This window comes from Pseudophryne corroboree, chromosome 6 (assembly GCF_028390025.1).
Source record: "Pseudophryne corroboree isolate aPseCor3 chromosome 6, aPseCor3.hap2, whole genome shotgun sequence".
In the NCBI taxonomy this organism is placed as follows: Eukaryota; Metazoa; Chordata; class Amphibia; order Anura; family Myobatrachidae; genus Pseudophryne; species Pseudophryne corroboree.
The window spans coordinates 796,941,675-796,957,712 of record NC_086449.1 but is presented as its reverse complement, the minus strand read 5'-3'; the positions used below and the strand labels follow the sequence as shown (position 1 = coordinate 796,957,712).

The window sequence follows — 16,038 nt, the reverse complement described above, 5'->3', positions numbered from 1 at the left end:
TACCCCATGCAGTAATGGGCCAGGCACAGGGGATCATATTATTTATGTGGCCGTTTACAAGAGGAAAGACTGGCTTAATATGAAGTCTTATATGGTGTGTTCCCTAGGATATGCAGTCACGTTGTGGTGATAAATGGTTCTTACTGTCGATATTCATAATGTATTACAATATGCAGCATGTCGACACTGACAAAACATACAAGGGAGAAGAAATGGATAAAAATAGAAGCGCTCAACACTAACTGACCCTGCGATCCAGAATTAATTCACAACCAAAGTGTCAAAAGGGATTTTTTGATATATTAAAAAATATTTATTACAATACAATAAAAATTGCACAATAAACCAGATATATATCTGACATAAAAACCTTTTTCCTCACTGAAATTCTGTATCAAAAGATATTCTACATTCACATCAGTTACAAGTGTCAACTAGATAACTAGCAGCAATTAGGTTGTAACAATTGTTGCAGTAAAGTTACCAGGCTGTTTGTTTGACACTGTTGGATATACCCTCAAACACAATTGTTAAATGTAGAATTAAAAATGAATATGGAATACAATCATAGGCTCTATATACAAGAGCTGTATTCTAAAACGTCTCAAAGTTCCAGGAGCCGATGACAGGTGATAATGAATAGTTAGATTACCTCTCCAATAAGGCTGAGTGGTCCCGAGCGTCCTCGGGTGAGCCCAGGAAGCCCAAATAGAACTGCAGAGTTGAAAGCACTGGCTGTGCTAGCCGGGGTCCCGCTGTTAAGCCTGCTATCCCTGGGCGTGCACCGCCCGTTGCAGTCTGTAGGGAAAGACAGGTGTGTGGCTGCTGTGATGGAGAGCCCGCTGCAGGAATATAGTGCTTAGTGGAGCGCCTCGATCTCCCAGGACTGGCACCGTCCGTTGGAGATGTAGGGGAGAGAGGCTGCTGGTTAACCACTGGCGCTGTACGGAGCTGGGAGTTCGGCTGTGTCCTGTCCTGGCAGCCGCACTGTTTGCTCCCGTAGGAGGTGAACCGGAGCCGTGCGGAGAGTATCAAAGATTACAACCAGTCAGTGAGGCATAAGGGGGAGGAGTCCTGACGCGTTTCGTCACGTGACCCGTGACTTTTTCAAAGAACAGCGGGACCCCGGCTAGCACAGCCAGTGCTTTCAAGTCTGCAGTTCTATTTGGGCTTCCTGGGCTCACCCGAGGACGCTCGGGACCACTCAGCCTTATTGGAGAGGTAATCTAACTATTCATTATCACCTGTCATCGGCTCCTGGAACTTTGAGACGTTTTAGAATACAGCTCTTGTATATAGAGCCTATGGGGTATATTTACTAAGCTCCCGATTTTGACCGAGATGCCGTTTTTTCTTCAAAGTGTCATCTCGGTTAATCTCGGTCATTTACTAAACACTAATCACGGCAGTGATGAGGGCATTCGTAATTTTTTGCAAGTTCAGGTAAAAAATTACGAATGAATACACCATCGGTCAAAACGCGGCTGTTTAAGTATGAATCTCGGTCATTTACTAAGAAGTGCAAAGCCAAAAAAGAACAAACACTGCCGTGAAAAATTACAACTCGTAAAAAAGTGCTAAAAAAAACCAGAACTTTTTTTTTAATTCGTGATTGGATAGGCATGCACGGATCCATGAGATCCGTGCATGTATATCAGTGGGAAGGGGTGGGAAAGTGCTTATTTTTTTTTTAAAAATTGCGTGGGGTCCCCCCTCCTAAGCATAACCAGCCTCGGGCTCTTTGAGCCGATCCTGGTTGCAGAAATATGGTGAAAAAAATGACAGGGGTTCCCCCATATTTAAGCAACCAGCATCGGGCTCTGCGCCTGGTCCTGGTCCCAAAAATACGGGGGACAAAAAGAGTAGGGGTCCCCCATATTTTTAAAACCAGCACCGGGCTCCACTAGCTGGACAGATAATGCCACAGCCGGGGGTCACTTTTATACAGCGCCCTGCGGCCGTGGCATCAAAAATCCAACTAGTCACCCCTGGCCGGGGTACCCTGGGGGAGTGGGAACCCCTTCAATCAAGGGGTCCCCCCCCCCCAGCCACCCAAGGGCCAGGGGTGAAGCCCGAGGCTGTCCCCCCCCATCCAATGGGCTGCGGATGGGAGGGCTGATAGCCTTTGTTGTAAAATAAAAGATATTGTTTTTAGTAGCAGTACTACAAGTCCCAGCAAGCCTCCCCCGCATGCTGGTACTTGGAGAACCACAAGTACCAGCATGCGGCGGAAAAACGGGCCCGCTGGTACCTGTAGTACTACCACTAAAAAAATACCCAAAAAAACACAAGACACACACACCGTGAAAGTATAATTTTATTACATACATACACACATACATACATACTTACCTTATGTTCCCACGCAGGTCGGTCCTCTTCTCCAGTAGAATCCAAGGGGTACCTGTTGAAGAAATTCTACTCACCAGATCCAGTGGTCCAGGCTCCTCGGATAATCCAGGGTTAATCCACGTACTTGAATAAAACAAAAAAACGGTTGCCCGACCACGAACTGAAAGGTGACCCATGTTTGCACATGGGTCACCTTCCCACGAATGCCAGAAACCCACTTTGCCTTCTGGCTAAGTGGGTTTCTTCAGCCAATCAGGGAGTGCCACGTTGTAGCACTCTACTGATCAGCTGTGTGCTCCTGTCCTCACTGACAGGCGGCACACGGCAGTGTTACAATGTAGCGCCTATGCGCTACATTGTAACCAATGATGGGAACTTTGTGCCCTGCGGTTGACCTAAAGTGACGTCACCGCTGAGCAGAAAGTTCCCATCATTGGTTACAATGTAGCGCATAGGCGCTACATTGTAACACTGCCGCGTGCTGCCTGTCAGTGAAGACAGGAGCACACAGCTGATCAGGAGAGTGCTACAACGTGGCACTCCCTGATTGGCTGAAGAAACCCACTTAGCCAGAAGGCAAAGTGGGTTTCTGGCATTCGTGGGAAGGTGACCCATGTGCAAACATGGGTCACCTTTCAGTTCGTGGTCGGGCAACCGTTTTTTTGTTTTATTCAAGTACGTGGATTAACCCTGGATTATCCGAGGAGCCTGGACCACTGGATCTGGTGAGTAGAATTTCTTCAACAGGTACCCCTTGGATTCTACTGGAGAAGAGGACCGACCTGCGTGGGAACATAAGGTAAGTATGTATGTATGTGTGTATGTATGTAATAAAATTATACTTTCACGGTGTGTGTGTCTTGTGTTTTTTTGGGTATTTTTTTAGTGGTAGTACTACAGGTACCAGCGGGCCCGTTTTTCCGTCGCATGCTGGTACTTGTGGTTCTCCAAGTACCAGCATGCGGGGGAGGCTTGCTGGGACTTGTAGTACTGCTACTAAAAACAATATCTTTTATTTTACAACAAAGGCTATCAGCCCTCCCATCCGCAGCCCATTGGATGGGGGGGGACAGCCTCGGGCTTCACCCCTGGCCCTTGGGTGGCTGGGGGGGGGGGACCCCTTGATTGAAGGGGTTCCCACTCCCCCAGGGTACCCCGGCCAGGGGTGACTAGTTGGATTTTTGATGCCACGGCCGCAGGGCGCTGTATAAAAGTGACCCCCGGCTGTGGCATTATCTGTCCAGCTAGTGGAGCCCGGTGCTGGTTTTAAAAATATGGGGGACCCCTACTCTTTTTGTCCCCCGTATTTTTGGGACCAGGACCAGGCGCAGAGCCCGATGCTGGTTGCTTAAATATGGGGGAACCCCTGTCATTTTTTTCACCATATTTCTGCAACCAGGATCGGCTCAAAGAGCCCGAGGCTGGTTATGCTTAGGAGGGGGGACCCCACGCATTTTTTTGGGGGATTTTACATTGTTTAATTAAAAATAAAAAATAAAAAGAACCCCAGCACGGATCACACAGATCCGGCCGAGATTGATTGTAAAAAAAAAAAACGGCAGTGTTTTGCTAATCACTGCCGTAAAATTAGGTAAAAAAAAAACGAATGACATCGACATCGGAAGAAAAGAAAAACCCGAATACGACAGCTTAGTAAATCCATCGTAATAAATTCAAAAAGTTGCAGTTTTACACTGTCGATGTCATTCGTGATTGAACTTTGACCTATTTTCGGGAATTACGAATGTTAGTAAATGTACCCCTATGATTGTATTCCATATTCATTTTTAATTCTACATTTAACAATTGTGTTTGAGGGTATATCCAACAGTGTCAAACAAACAGCCTGGTAACTTTACTGCAACAATTGTTACAACCTAATTGCTGCTAGTTATCTAGTTGACACTTGTAACTGATGTGAATGTAGAATATCTTTTGATACAGAATTTCAGTGAGGAAAAAGGTTTTTATGTCAGATATATATCTGGTTTATTGTGCAATTTTTATTGTATTGTAATAAATATTTTTTAATATATCAAAAAATCCCTTTTGACACTTTGGTTGTGAATTAATTCTGGATCGCAGGGTCAGTTAGTGTTGAGCGCTTCTATTTTTATCCATTTCTTCTCCAGCTTATTAGTTAGGAGTAACACACTACTCCTTATAGAGGCGCACACACTTCTGACATTTGTGATTTTATTTCTAAGTTGTTAGCTTTGTTTAAATTTTATTAAGATAATTGAGACACATTGGCGCAGCAAAAAATCTCCTTTTCTTTTTAAAACATACAAGGGTTAGGCTGTGGTTAGGATTAGATAGTATCACCGACATTCACACCGTCTACCTCGCATACCACGCCTGTTCCATAGCTCTCACCCTGGTGTACCCTTAGGGGGTTATTCAGAGTTGGCTGCAGATTTTGATCGCACAGCAAAATCTGCGACCATACTATTCACACGCTGGGGGCCGCCCAGCACAAAACAAGGTCGCCCAGCGTGTGTGGCACCGCCATTTGCGATCGCATCGGATAGAGGTTGACCCCTGCCTACGCAGGCTGGCTTAGGGGCACTGCCGCCATGTTTCCACTCGAAGAAAACGCAGGCGACGCCATCGGCCGCCCCCCTAAAACTGCTATGACACCCCTGCATTTCCTGCTCTCATCCCCCCCCCAACGCTACCACGTCCTATTCTGCTGGAGGCATTGGGGAGAAGCTGCTTATTTGTTCCCAGTAATCTTGTGATTAATAACTTGTCCTTTACTGTGTAATCTGCTGGCTGCGCAGTCATGTGTAAGAGCCATCTACAGCCATGTATAACGGAAACAGAGATCCGACCGGTATAGCTTGGCTGTATGTATTCTGATCCTGTGTGAGCCAGGTCATCGTACAACTACACTGTCATATTGACATCCATCCGGATACGTGTACTGGTGCAGGCCGGATGCTGCGCCATTGCATATGTTGCGTGATTTCACTCTGTGCATACATCATAGTAACATAGTAAAATAGTAACTAAGGTTGAAAAAAGACAATTGTCCATCGAGTTCAACCTATTTGTGGTCTCCTATGCAGTCTTATTATAGGGCTAGTTATTTTTATGTTAGGACTAGTTATATTAACTATAATGCCTGCCTACGCACCATAACCCTGAATATCTTTATCCAATAGGAATTTATCTAACCCATTCTTAAAGGTGTTGACTGAGTCCGCAGTTACTACTCTCTCAGGCAGGGAATTCCAAACACGTATTGTCCTTACTGTGAAAAAACCTTTTCGCCTCAATGTGCGGAAACTCCTCTCCTCTAACCTAAGCGAGTGACCACGTGTGCTGATCTTATAGAAAACAGATCCCTCCCAAGCTCTGTGTATTGACCACTTGTATATTTGTAGATGTTGATCATGCCCCCTCTTAGTCTCCTCTTTTCCAATGTAAACATGCCTAATCTTGCAAGCCTTTCCTCGTATTCCAGTGTCTCCATGCCCTTGATTAGTTTGGTCGCCCGCCTCTGAACCTTTACTAGCTCCAGAATATCCTTTTTGTTATATGGTGCCAAAATTGCATCCCATGGACGTTATATACTAATGGGGCAGGAACTGATGTGAATAACAAATATTCTCTCTGTACAGCACTGTGTAACATGATGGTGCTATACAAAAGATGATAATAATCATAGATTAATGTACATTTTAAGCCTTATAATACCCTGAAACCATATGACTGACATGCCCGCTCATGCTAGTAAGATAGAAATTATTACAAAGGTTAGTAACAGTATCAAGTTTTTCTAAGAATTTTTATATTTTAATTCACAAGAACATTGTCAAGCCTCTAATGCATTTCATACCTACTTCGGGCTACGGCCGTATGTCTGTGTTAATAGGTTTGACTGAAATCTTTTTTTGGCCGTGATATTGCTTGACTACAGTCTAGTTATGCTCAGATGCTTCATGTTCGTGAGTTCAGATCTTGTTGTTGCTGTTTCAGAGATGTAGATTATCTCATCAAGTATAGGTTCCATTGTTTCAACCCCTTCCCCTTCTATAGTAAGCTGGTATAGAAAAACAAGTCCCGGCAATTCTTGCCAGACTCTGACTTCATAATTCATTCTGTGGTCATCTTTGAAAATTCCCCTTTGTGGACATCGGGGGTCATTCTGAGTTGATCGCTAGCTGCATTCGTTCACTGTGCAGCGATGAGGCAAATAACGGCACTTCTGCGCATGCGTATACGGCGCAATGCGTACTATTACAACGGCCGATGTGGTTTCACCCAGGGTCTAGCGAAGCTTTTCAGTCGCACTGGTGGCCGCAGAGTGATTGACATGAAGTGGGCGTTTCTGGGTGTCAACTGACCGTTTTGAGGGAGTGTTCATAAAAACGCAGGCGTGCCAGGAAAAACGCAGGCGTGGATGGGCGAACGCAGGGCGTGTTTGTGACGTCAAATCAGTCTAAAGTGATCGCAAGCGCTGAGTAGGTTTTGAACTACTCCGTAACTGCACAAAAAAACGTTGCCGCCGCTCTGCGATCCTTTCGTTCGCACTTCTGCTAAGCTAAAATACACTCCCAGTGGGCGACAACATAGCGTTTGCACGGCTGCTAAAAACTGCTAGCGAGCGATCAACTCGGAATGACCCCCATCATGCATTATTTAACCAGCTTAATCTCTTTATAATTTATAGGAAAGTCTACCTGGACAAAGAGGTCTTTTCCAATACCCCCACAGCCCAATATTTTGAACAATTCAACACCACCAGCCGCTGAGGATGGAACTAGTCCCTGCATTGCAGCACATCAGTGACATCCGGATTCCGCAACGAGCACTGCAGTAAATAATTGCAGCTGTAAGTTTTCTACTTGTCCTTGGTGAGGGACCTTGTACAAGTCTACTGATCCTGCAAACATCTGGTTTCCTCATTTTCCCTTTACACATGTAAACCAGCCGCTGAAAATGCATCCACCATGTGTGTGGCTTGATTACATCACCCCAATCAGGGTGTTGCTTCAGACGTTTGCTTTCAACACTCATAATTAAAGCAACTTTGTATTTTTTTGCCTGTTATGGGCTATTAAATATGGAGTCATTATTGTATTCTTTTATTGTACCTACTGCTTACATATAGTGCAGGGAAACATATTGCTGCCTAAAGTACCTGGGACCACTTTAGGAAATTATCCTCTGTCACTGTACAGCATCATAATCACCCTAAATCATCATTTTGTCCAGCATCATAATCTGAGCACTTACAGTCCATCACCAGAACTTCACCAGCTGCTGTAGAGCAAATGGGATGTATAGACATACAGAAACAGGCACACAAAGCAAGCAAAGCTGATCAGCAGCGTGAAGAGGAGGATGTAAATGCCAGTAAGGATTGCCCAGCCTTTGTAACATCTTATACCAAGGATAGCCATATTTATTGTAGTCCAGCTATGAAAAATAAAACAAACATTTATTTAAATTATTTTTTTTAATTAAAATTTAGTTTTTTTTAAATAGGCGAGTGTGTACAATTTTATATAGAACATTTCCCAATAGCTTGCAGTACTGTATTTTAGCCTACAGATGGCAGCAGCTGTTTATAGAAGCTGGGCATTGCTCTCTCAGGTGTAATATGATTATACCTCAGCGAGGTACAAAGTGTCCATACAATACATGAACAACAAGGTACCAACGGAATCAGTATTTCCATGGATTGTTTATCCTCCCAATGCAGAGGATAGGGCTCTATCACATAGGAATATCCTGAATGCTTAGCCATAGGTATGTCTAGTGGAACAACAATACCCAGCAAGCTGTACCGAGTCTGCTAATTATCACATAGGAATATCCTGAATGCTTAGCCATAGGTATGTCTAGTCACTAGTGTATTAAATATTAGCAGATTTATCCAAGTTTTATTTGTAGTTATTTGGGGAATGTGTAATGGTTTCATTCCTACACATTATTTGTTTGTTTAAGTTTTATTGCCCCAAATGGGTGATGGGCTAGGGGAGGGTCCAATCAATCAATGTGCTTACATACACATGTTTGGGCTTTATATTGGTGTGTAGTTTAGCTGATTTTAGCGTAGCTGAATCATTGTGTGGAGAAAATCTCTAAGGGATTCGTCTGGCACTTATACTGGACTTTAACTGGACGGAAACTGCATGGAAACTCCAAACAAAAGCAAATCAACACAATCCACCAAACCTTGGACTGCAGCTACAAATGTATGTACACACCTATTATTCTCCAAACCTCACTTACCCGGACACTAAACATTCACTTTCTGCAAAAAACCTGCAATACAACTTTTACTCTGACCCTGCAAATACCTGGAAAACAAATGTTTAATTGAGAAGCATATTTGATGAAATAACACTGACTTGTGGTTTGCCAACACTGTATAATTTTCCATCTAACATCAACAAATATTTGATTTACTGGTAATCTGTAGATATTAATATCATTTTAATTACTTGCAAATCGTATTTCTTTCTGCAAACTTCACTGCTCTCTCATACAGCCACCACTCCTCCCCCTATTCTCATTACACTACCAGTTTACACACCATCCACACTATGGCCAGGCTGGCAACCCCCCTTACTCATTGTCCTTCTATTCCTTTATTCTGTCCCCTGTTACCACCTCTATCCCTCTCTCACAGTCTCCTACATCTCATCCTCCCTCCTCTCCTCTGTCTGCCTCCCTACCCCTCTTCTGTTTCCCCATTGCAATTCACTTCTGCCCCTTCACACCACTTATACCCCACCGCTCAACCCTACTCTTTCCCTCCTCTGCCTGTCTCCTCACCTCTCCTCCACCAGTATCAAACTGCACTCCCTCCCTGTTTCACGCATGCAGTCTCCCTTCCTAGCCAAGGCCCCAGCACCATCATCACACCCTCTTTATCTTCTCCTTCCAAATTACTCCTACCTCAACGCTACAGCAATCCTGATAATCTCATTCACATCTCTCCCACAAACTCATACCCCCTATCTTGTGCACTCTGGAATGCCCGATCTATTTGCAACAAACTGACCCCCACTCATGACCTTTTCATTTCCAACTCCCTGCACCTCCTGGCCATTACAGAAACCTGGATTACTCCTCATGACACCACTTCTCCTGCTGCTCTCTCTGCTGGGGGCCTCACATTCTCACACACACCCCGACCCGGGGGTCGCCATGGGGGTGGTGTTGGGATCCTTTTACCCTCAAGCTACACATACCAACTTATACCTCCAGAACCTTCTCTTACATTCTCTACATTTGAGGTCCATGCATTACGCCTCTACCAACCAACTAATCTTCGAGTTGCTGTAATTTACCGTCCACCTGGCATTTCCTCCAAATTCCTTGACAACTTTGCTTCCTGGCTACCTCACTTCCTCTCTTCTGACATTCCCTCCATTATTCTAGGTGATTTCAACATCCCTATCGATAACCCCACAAAATCACCTGCCTCTAAACTCCTTAACCTCACCTCTTCACTTGGTCTCTCCCAGTGGACCACCTCACCCTCCCATGTGAACGGGAGCTCACTGGATCTGGTTTTCACTCACCGCTGTGATATTTCTGATTTCTCCAATTCCCCTTTTCCCCTCTCTGACCACCATTTGCTCTCTTTCAACTTATCTATCTCTGCTTCCCCATCTCTCCCTCCTAAGGCTACCATCACGAAGCGTAACATTGAGGCTATTGACACCTCATCCCTGTCCTCCCTGTTTGACTCCCTTCTCTCTCCTCTTCTCTCTCTCACATGCCTTGAACAAGCCACATCCCTATACAATGCATCTCTTACTTCTGCCCTTGACTCTGTTGCTCCGCCAACCACTATTCACCCTCGCAGATCAACACCTCAACCCTGGCACACCAAATGCACCAGATACCTACAAAAATGCTCACGTACTGCCGAGCGACAGTGGAGGAAATCACGCTCTAAAGCAGACTTCCTCCATTTCAAATTCATGCTCTCATCCTTCAGTACTGCCCTTTCCCTTGCTAAACAATCATACTTCAAAATCCTCATTTCTACACAGTCTTCCAACCCCCGGCGCCTCTTTGCCACTGTTAACTCCCTCCTCTGCCCACCACCACCTCCTCTCCCTTCCTCATTGTCTGCTCTTGACTTTGCCACTTATTTCACATCCAAGATTGACTCCATACGTCAGGATATCACTTCCCACCAGACCAGCAACCAGCCACCACCCATCCCTTGCCACCCCTCCCCTTCCCTCTTACCAACTCTGACATCTTTCTCCCATGTATCTGGCGAGGAAGTCATGGCCCTCATCCGTTCCTCCCCCCCCACAACCTCCCCGCTCGACCCTATCCCCTCCCACCTCCTCCATTACCTCTCCCCTTCTGCCTGTTCCCATCTTGCCCACCTTCTCAATCTCTCCCTTTCATCAGGCACTGTCCCCTCTGCCTTCAAGCATGCTCTTGTCTCCCCTATTCTTAAAAAACCTACCCTTGATCCTAACACTCTCTCCAACTATCGACCCATCTCTCTCCTCCCCTTTGCCTCCAAACTTCTTGAGCGTATTGTCTATAATCGCCTCACTGCCTTTCTTTCCTCTCACTCACTGCTTGACCCATTCCAGTCTGGTTTCCGTTCTCTCCACTCCACTGAAACTGCCCTCACAAAAGTCTGCAATGACCTCCATGCAGCCAAATCTAAGGGCCACTACTCTCTGCTTATTCTTCTTGACCTCTCTGCTGCTTTTGACACTGTGGACCATCCTCTCCTTCTGCAAATCCTTCACTCTCTTGGTCTGCGTGATACTGCCCTCTCCTGGCTGTCCTCCTACCTCTCTGATCGTTCCTTCTCTGTCTCCTCTCATGATGCTACCTCCCCCCCACTTCCACTAACTGTTGGTGTCCCCCAAGGCTCTGTTCTTGGTCCTCTCCTTTTCTCTCTCTATACGTCCTCTTTAGGTGAACTCATTAGTTCTTTTAACTTCCAATATCACCTCTATGCTGATGACACTCTAATCTACCTCTCCTCCCCTGATCTCTCCACGGCTCTCCTCACTCGTACCTCAAACTGTCTTTCTGCTATCTCTTCCTGGATGTCTCAGCGCTTTCTTAAACTCAACATGTCTAAGACTGAGCTGATCATCTTCCCACCCTCCCGCACAGCCTCACCTCCCACAATCTCATTATCCATTGATGGCACAACTATCTCCCCTAGCCCCCAAGTACGCTGTCTTGGCGTAATCCTTGACTCCTCCCTCTCCTTCAAACCACACATTCAGCACCTCTCACAAACCTGTCATTTTCATCTCAAAAACATTTCTAGAATCAGACCTTTTCTCACACAGGATGCCACTAAGATCATTATTCACTCACTGATTATTTCCAGACTGGACTACTGTAATCTCCTCTTAACTGGCCTCCCTGACAATCACCTCTCTCCACTCCAATCTATCCTCAATGCTGCTGCCCGGCTCATCTTCCTCACCAAACGCACTACGTCTACCTCCCCCCTCCTACAGGCCCTCCACTGGCTTCCCTTCCCTTTCAGAATCCAATTCAAACTTCTCACACTCACTTACAAAGCACTCACCCACTCCTCTCCCATCTACATCTCTGACCTTATCTCCCTTTACTCTCCCACCCGTCCTCTTCGCTCTGCTAATGCACGCCGTCTCTCCTGTCTTCTGATTACTTCCTCCCACTCCTATCTCCAAGATTTTTCACGTGCTGCTCCATTTCTCTGGAATTCTTTACCTCTCCCCCTCAGACTCTCCACCTCTCTACAAAACTTCAAACGGGCTCTTAAGACCCATTTCTTTACCAAATGTAGCCAAATCTCAACATAACCCTCTGTTCCACGCTCTCTATGTACCCCATCTGTGTCATCCCTGTCTGTCTACCCCTCCCCTTAGAATGTAAGCTCTCACGAGTAGGGCCCTCTTCCCTCATGTGCTTATACTTTTCTTACTTTAATAATCCTCAACCACCCAGATCCCACAGTTTTTTGACCACCTGGAACTTATCTCTATGTTTACTGGTGTAGTTATGCTTAGCTGCCCTGTACTTGTCCTATATTGTATTCAACTGTAAGTCACTGTTTTCCTATTTTTTATGTGCATTTGTACTCTGTAATCGGGCGCTGCGGAACCCTTGTGGCGCCATATAAATAAAGGATAATAATAATAATAATAATAATAATAGGGCTGCAGCATGCTCAGTAAAATTCACCAGCAGCAGTGACAGTGACTTCCTATTGGAAGCGATCCCTGATAATCACAGCCAGATAGGCAGTCCCAAGAGCAGGTGTTTTCTCCCCCTGGGGCTGCCAGTCCGGACTGCAATAGCAGAGAGGGTTTCCCTTAGGAAACCAGTGCCCTACTATTACGGCAGCCCTTACCAGCTTCTAGGGGCTGTAGCCAGTGCAGTCCCTAGAAGCCAGTCCGCTTGCTATGTTTGTGCTTATACATGGAATCATGATCCTGCGTATACGCCCGGTTGCAACTGCGTTGTGTGGTGAGATGATACACAGAGGAAACGATGAAGAAAATACAGAATATAGCATAGGTTATTCAGCACACCCATAACGTCATACCATCCACAGATTGCGTATCCTACCACAAAAGTACCACATTAGGCAGCCATCCTGATCCCACTACATAGGAGACATTGGGAGGGATAAGTGATACAGAAAAAAATATCCACTGAGACAACGATGAGGAAAATGCAAAATCTAGCACACATAATACAGGTCACCTATGGCATAATTCCATTTTTAGATTGTTCATTCTACGGACAAAAGGCAGACAGCCATCCTGGGTCCCCTACATACGTAACGCAATTCAAAGCAAATCACGTCATTAAGCTGCCTGGGCAGCCCATTTAACTTGGGCAGTAAGTGGAAGAAGGGGGGGGAGCTCCAGGAGACTTCCCCACTTTTCCTACAATCCTTGTAATCCACCTGTAACATTGTGTAGATAATGTGGCCGATAGGCCCAATAAGCCCCAGCATACTTACAGGCAGATGTTTGTGTGTTTGCAGATTGTGATTTCTTGTCAAGGTTCCACCTCATTCCTATAAATCATCTCCCTGTATCTGCCGGGCAATCAGCGGGATCTAATTGGAATGATGGCAGATGACAACCAGCAGAGCAGACGTCTTTGATCTTTTGTGGGGGGGGGGGGGAAATGACATGCTGCCCGGGATTACAGGCATATTTCTCTGACAGAAACTGGGTCACGCAGCGTGTCGGTAAATATCTTTATCCTGTTAGGAAGAAAACAGATTTGTATTTAACCCTTTTACCAAAATGAATTCTTTAAAAACTCTGCGTTAAGCACGTTTACAGTAAGCAACCTGAAGCCCTGCCACCTGTTGTGGAACTAAAAGTGTCAGCATGCTGTGCAGCAACTGAATGATAGCATGCTTGGACCTGTAGTTACAAAACCTCAGGTCGGTTACCCCTGCTGCTAAGATAAATGTAAGCTTTCAAGGGACTTTATTCTTTCTCTGGCTGACTGAAACTTGTAGTCCCACAAGTGCTGTAGACCAAAAGGTGAAAAGAAAAAAAAAAGCTTGTAAGAGATCTTTCTAGAACACATTTCTCTTGGGGGAGTACTTGGTGATGTGATTTGCATTTCAATACTCCACCCACTGCAGTATGCAAATTACATTATCAATTTATCATTCCAGGGTTCCGCCCTCCACTACCCTGTCTGGCTTGTCTTCAGGGAGATTGCTAGACTCTCTCGGGAGTCCAGGAGATCACACACTATTTCGGGAGTCTCCCGGACATTCTGTGAGAGTTGTAAGTATCATGGCCCTCATTCCGAGTTGTTCGCTCGCAAGCTGCTTTTAGCAGCATTGCACACGCTAAGCCGCCGCCTACTGGGAGTGAATCTTAGCATCTTAAAATTGTGAACGAAAGATTCGCAATATTGCGATAAGACAACTCTGTGCAGTTTCTGAGTAGCTCGAGACTTACTCTGCCAGTGCGATCAGTTCAGTGCTTGTCGTTCCTGGTTTGACGTCACAAACACACCCAGCGTTCGCCCAGACACTCCTCCGTTTCTCCAGCCACTCCCGCGTTTTTCCCAGAAACGGTAGCGTTTTTTCCCACACGCCCCTAAAACGGCCTGTTTCCGCCCAGAAACACCCACTTCCTGTCAATCACATTACGATCACCAGAACGATGAAAAAACCGTGAGTAATATTCCTAACTGCATAGCAAATTTACTTGGCGCACTCGCAGTGCGAACATTGCGCATGCGCATTAAGCGGAAAATCGCTGCGATGCAAAGAAAATTACAGAGCGAACAACTCGGAATGACCACCCATATTTGATGACTTAGTGTGACTCTGCCCACGAGTTCCTGGAGTGGAGATCCCAAGGGCAACTGCGGGAAGTGGGGAGCGTGGTTCCTTGAATTGTATTGTCCTGGCCCTTAGACGGTCTTAGAATTTGTTACCCAGCGCTAGTTGCAACCACTAGTTAATTTTTCCAATCTGAGTACACAAGGATGAGCAGGAAATGAAGTAGGTGGGCTTAAAGCAACCTAGGGCCAATCAGAGCGCTTGAATATAAACAAGAGTGCATATTGCTACAATAGGAGAGGCCAGGACAACTTGTATCCAATCTGAGTATTTTAACATAAAAAAGAGCATTAAGACCATAAAAAAAATACTAAAAATAATAAGATAAATACTTTAAACATTTAGGTAATTGTCAGGCCTTGGACAAGATGACACAAGTGATAAGCATAATGAATCCTCTATAACCTCCGTTACTATAGGACCTGAAGGCAGAGATGTCATTTCATAGTGTGAGCTGGAGTCTAAGGAGGTCGTCTGTCAATGGCTGCCTGACCGCTACAAGTGGAACAATGAGTGATACATGACACGGATGTCCACTATTGCTGCCGTAGGACCTCTAGCTGGGAGAATCAGAGCTAATCTGGACATTACAAACGTTCTCGTCATCTGTAACAAATCCAAATGTGCCCTATTTGCGGATGATGTTACCCTCACCTGTCCAACAACCTCTCTTCGAAACCTACTTCAGGATATCCTTCAACAAATCCTTGCTAATGTCTTCCCCCAGCTTCTCAGGTCTCCTGTCCACACTACCTCTCACTAATAAACACTTGTCACTACTTACAGGGTGGAGTTGCAACACCTCTGCTACTCTCACACTGGCAAGTACTGTGTCAAACCTTCTATAGAGTAGAGAGAGGTGGAGAAAGTGCCCAATTGGCTTCTAGCTATCATTTATCAAGAACATATGATAAAATAATAACTAGAAGCTGGTTGCTATAGGCTACTACTCCACACTTAGGAAGGTTGGATACATTTTGCCTAAGTGCCCACAAAGACAGGGATGTGCCCAAATGACACTAGGGTCGTTCTGTCTATTTCACCCGTAACCAATAAGGGTTTAGTCTCCGCTCTGTGCAATATGACGATTGCTTCACCTCCTTTGTAAAAGTGCTCCACTAAAACTAAATTGGAAAAAGAGATGGGAATTATGGGGTTCATCCTCTAAGCCCAAAAGATCTAGTTGATATTCATTGAAATAAATATCTAACGCTTCATTATGTTCTATGGGTCTAGAAGCATACCTGTAAGCTATCCTACAGTGGGTACTTTGTCCCCTCCCAGATCTGTGTCTTCTCCTCGTCATCCCCAGATCTATGTTGTAGCCACTTCTCAGATTGGTACTTCTGCGCACA

General features: G+C 45.3%; 1 protein-coding gene across 1 annotated transcript in view; it reads left to right on the top strand.

The window, feature by feature from the left end:
* Positions 1 to 7,435, top strand: part of RIBC2 (RIB43A domain with coiled-coils 2) — a 54,934-nt gene extending 47,499 nt beyond the window's left edge. The window contains exon 7 of the mRNA XM_063928901.1: positions 7,031 to 7,435. Within this exon, the coding sequence (XP_063784971.1) occupies positions 7,031 to 7,112 (82 nt within the window). The 3' untranslated portion in view covers positions 7,113 to 7,435. The remainder of the gene's footprint in view (positions 1 to 7,030) is intronic.
* Positions 7,436 to 16,038: the final 8,603 nt, after the last annotated feature.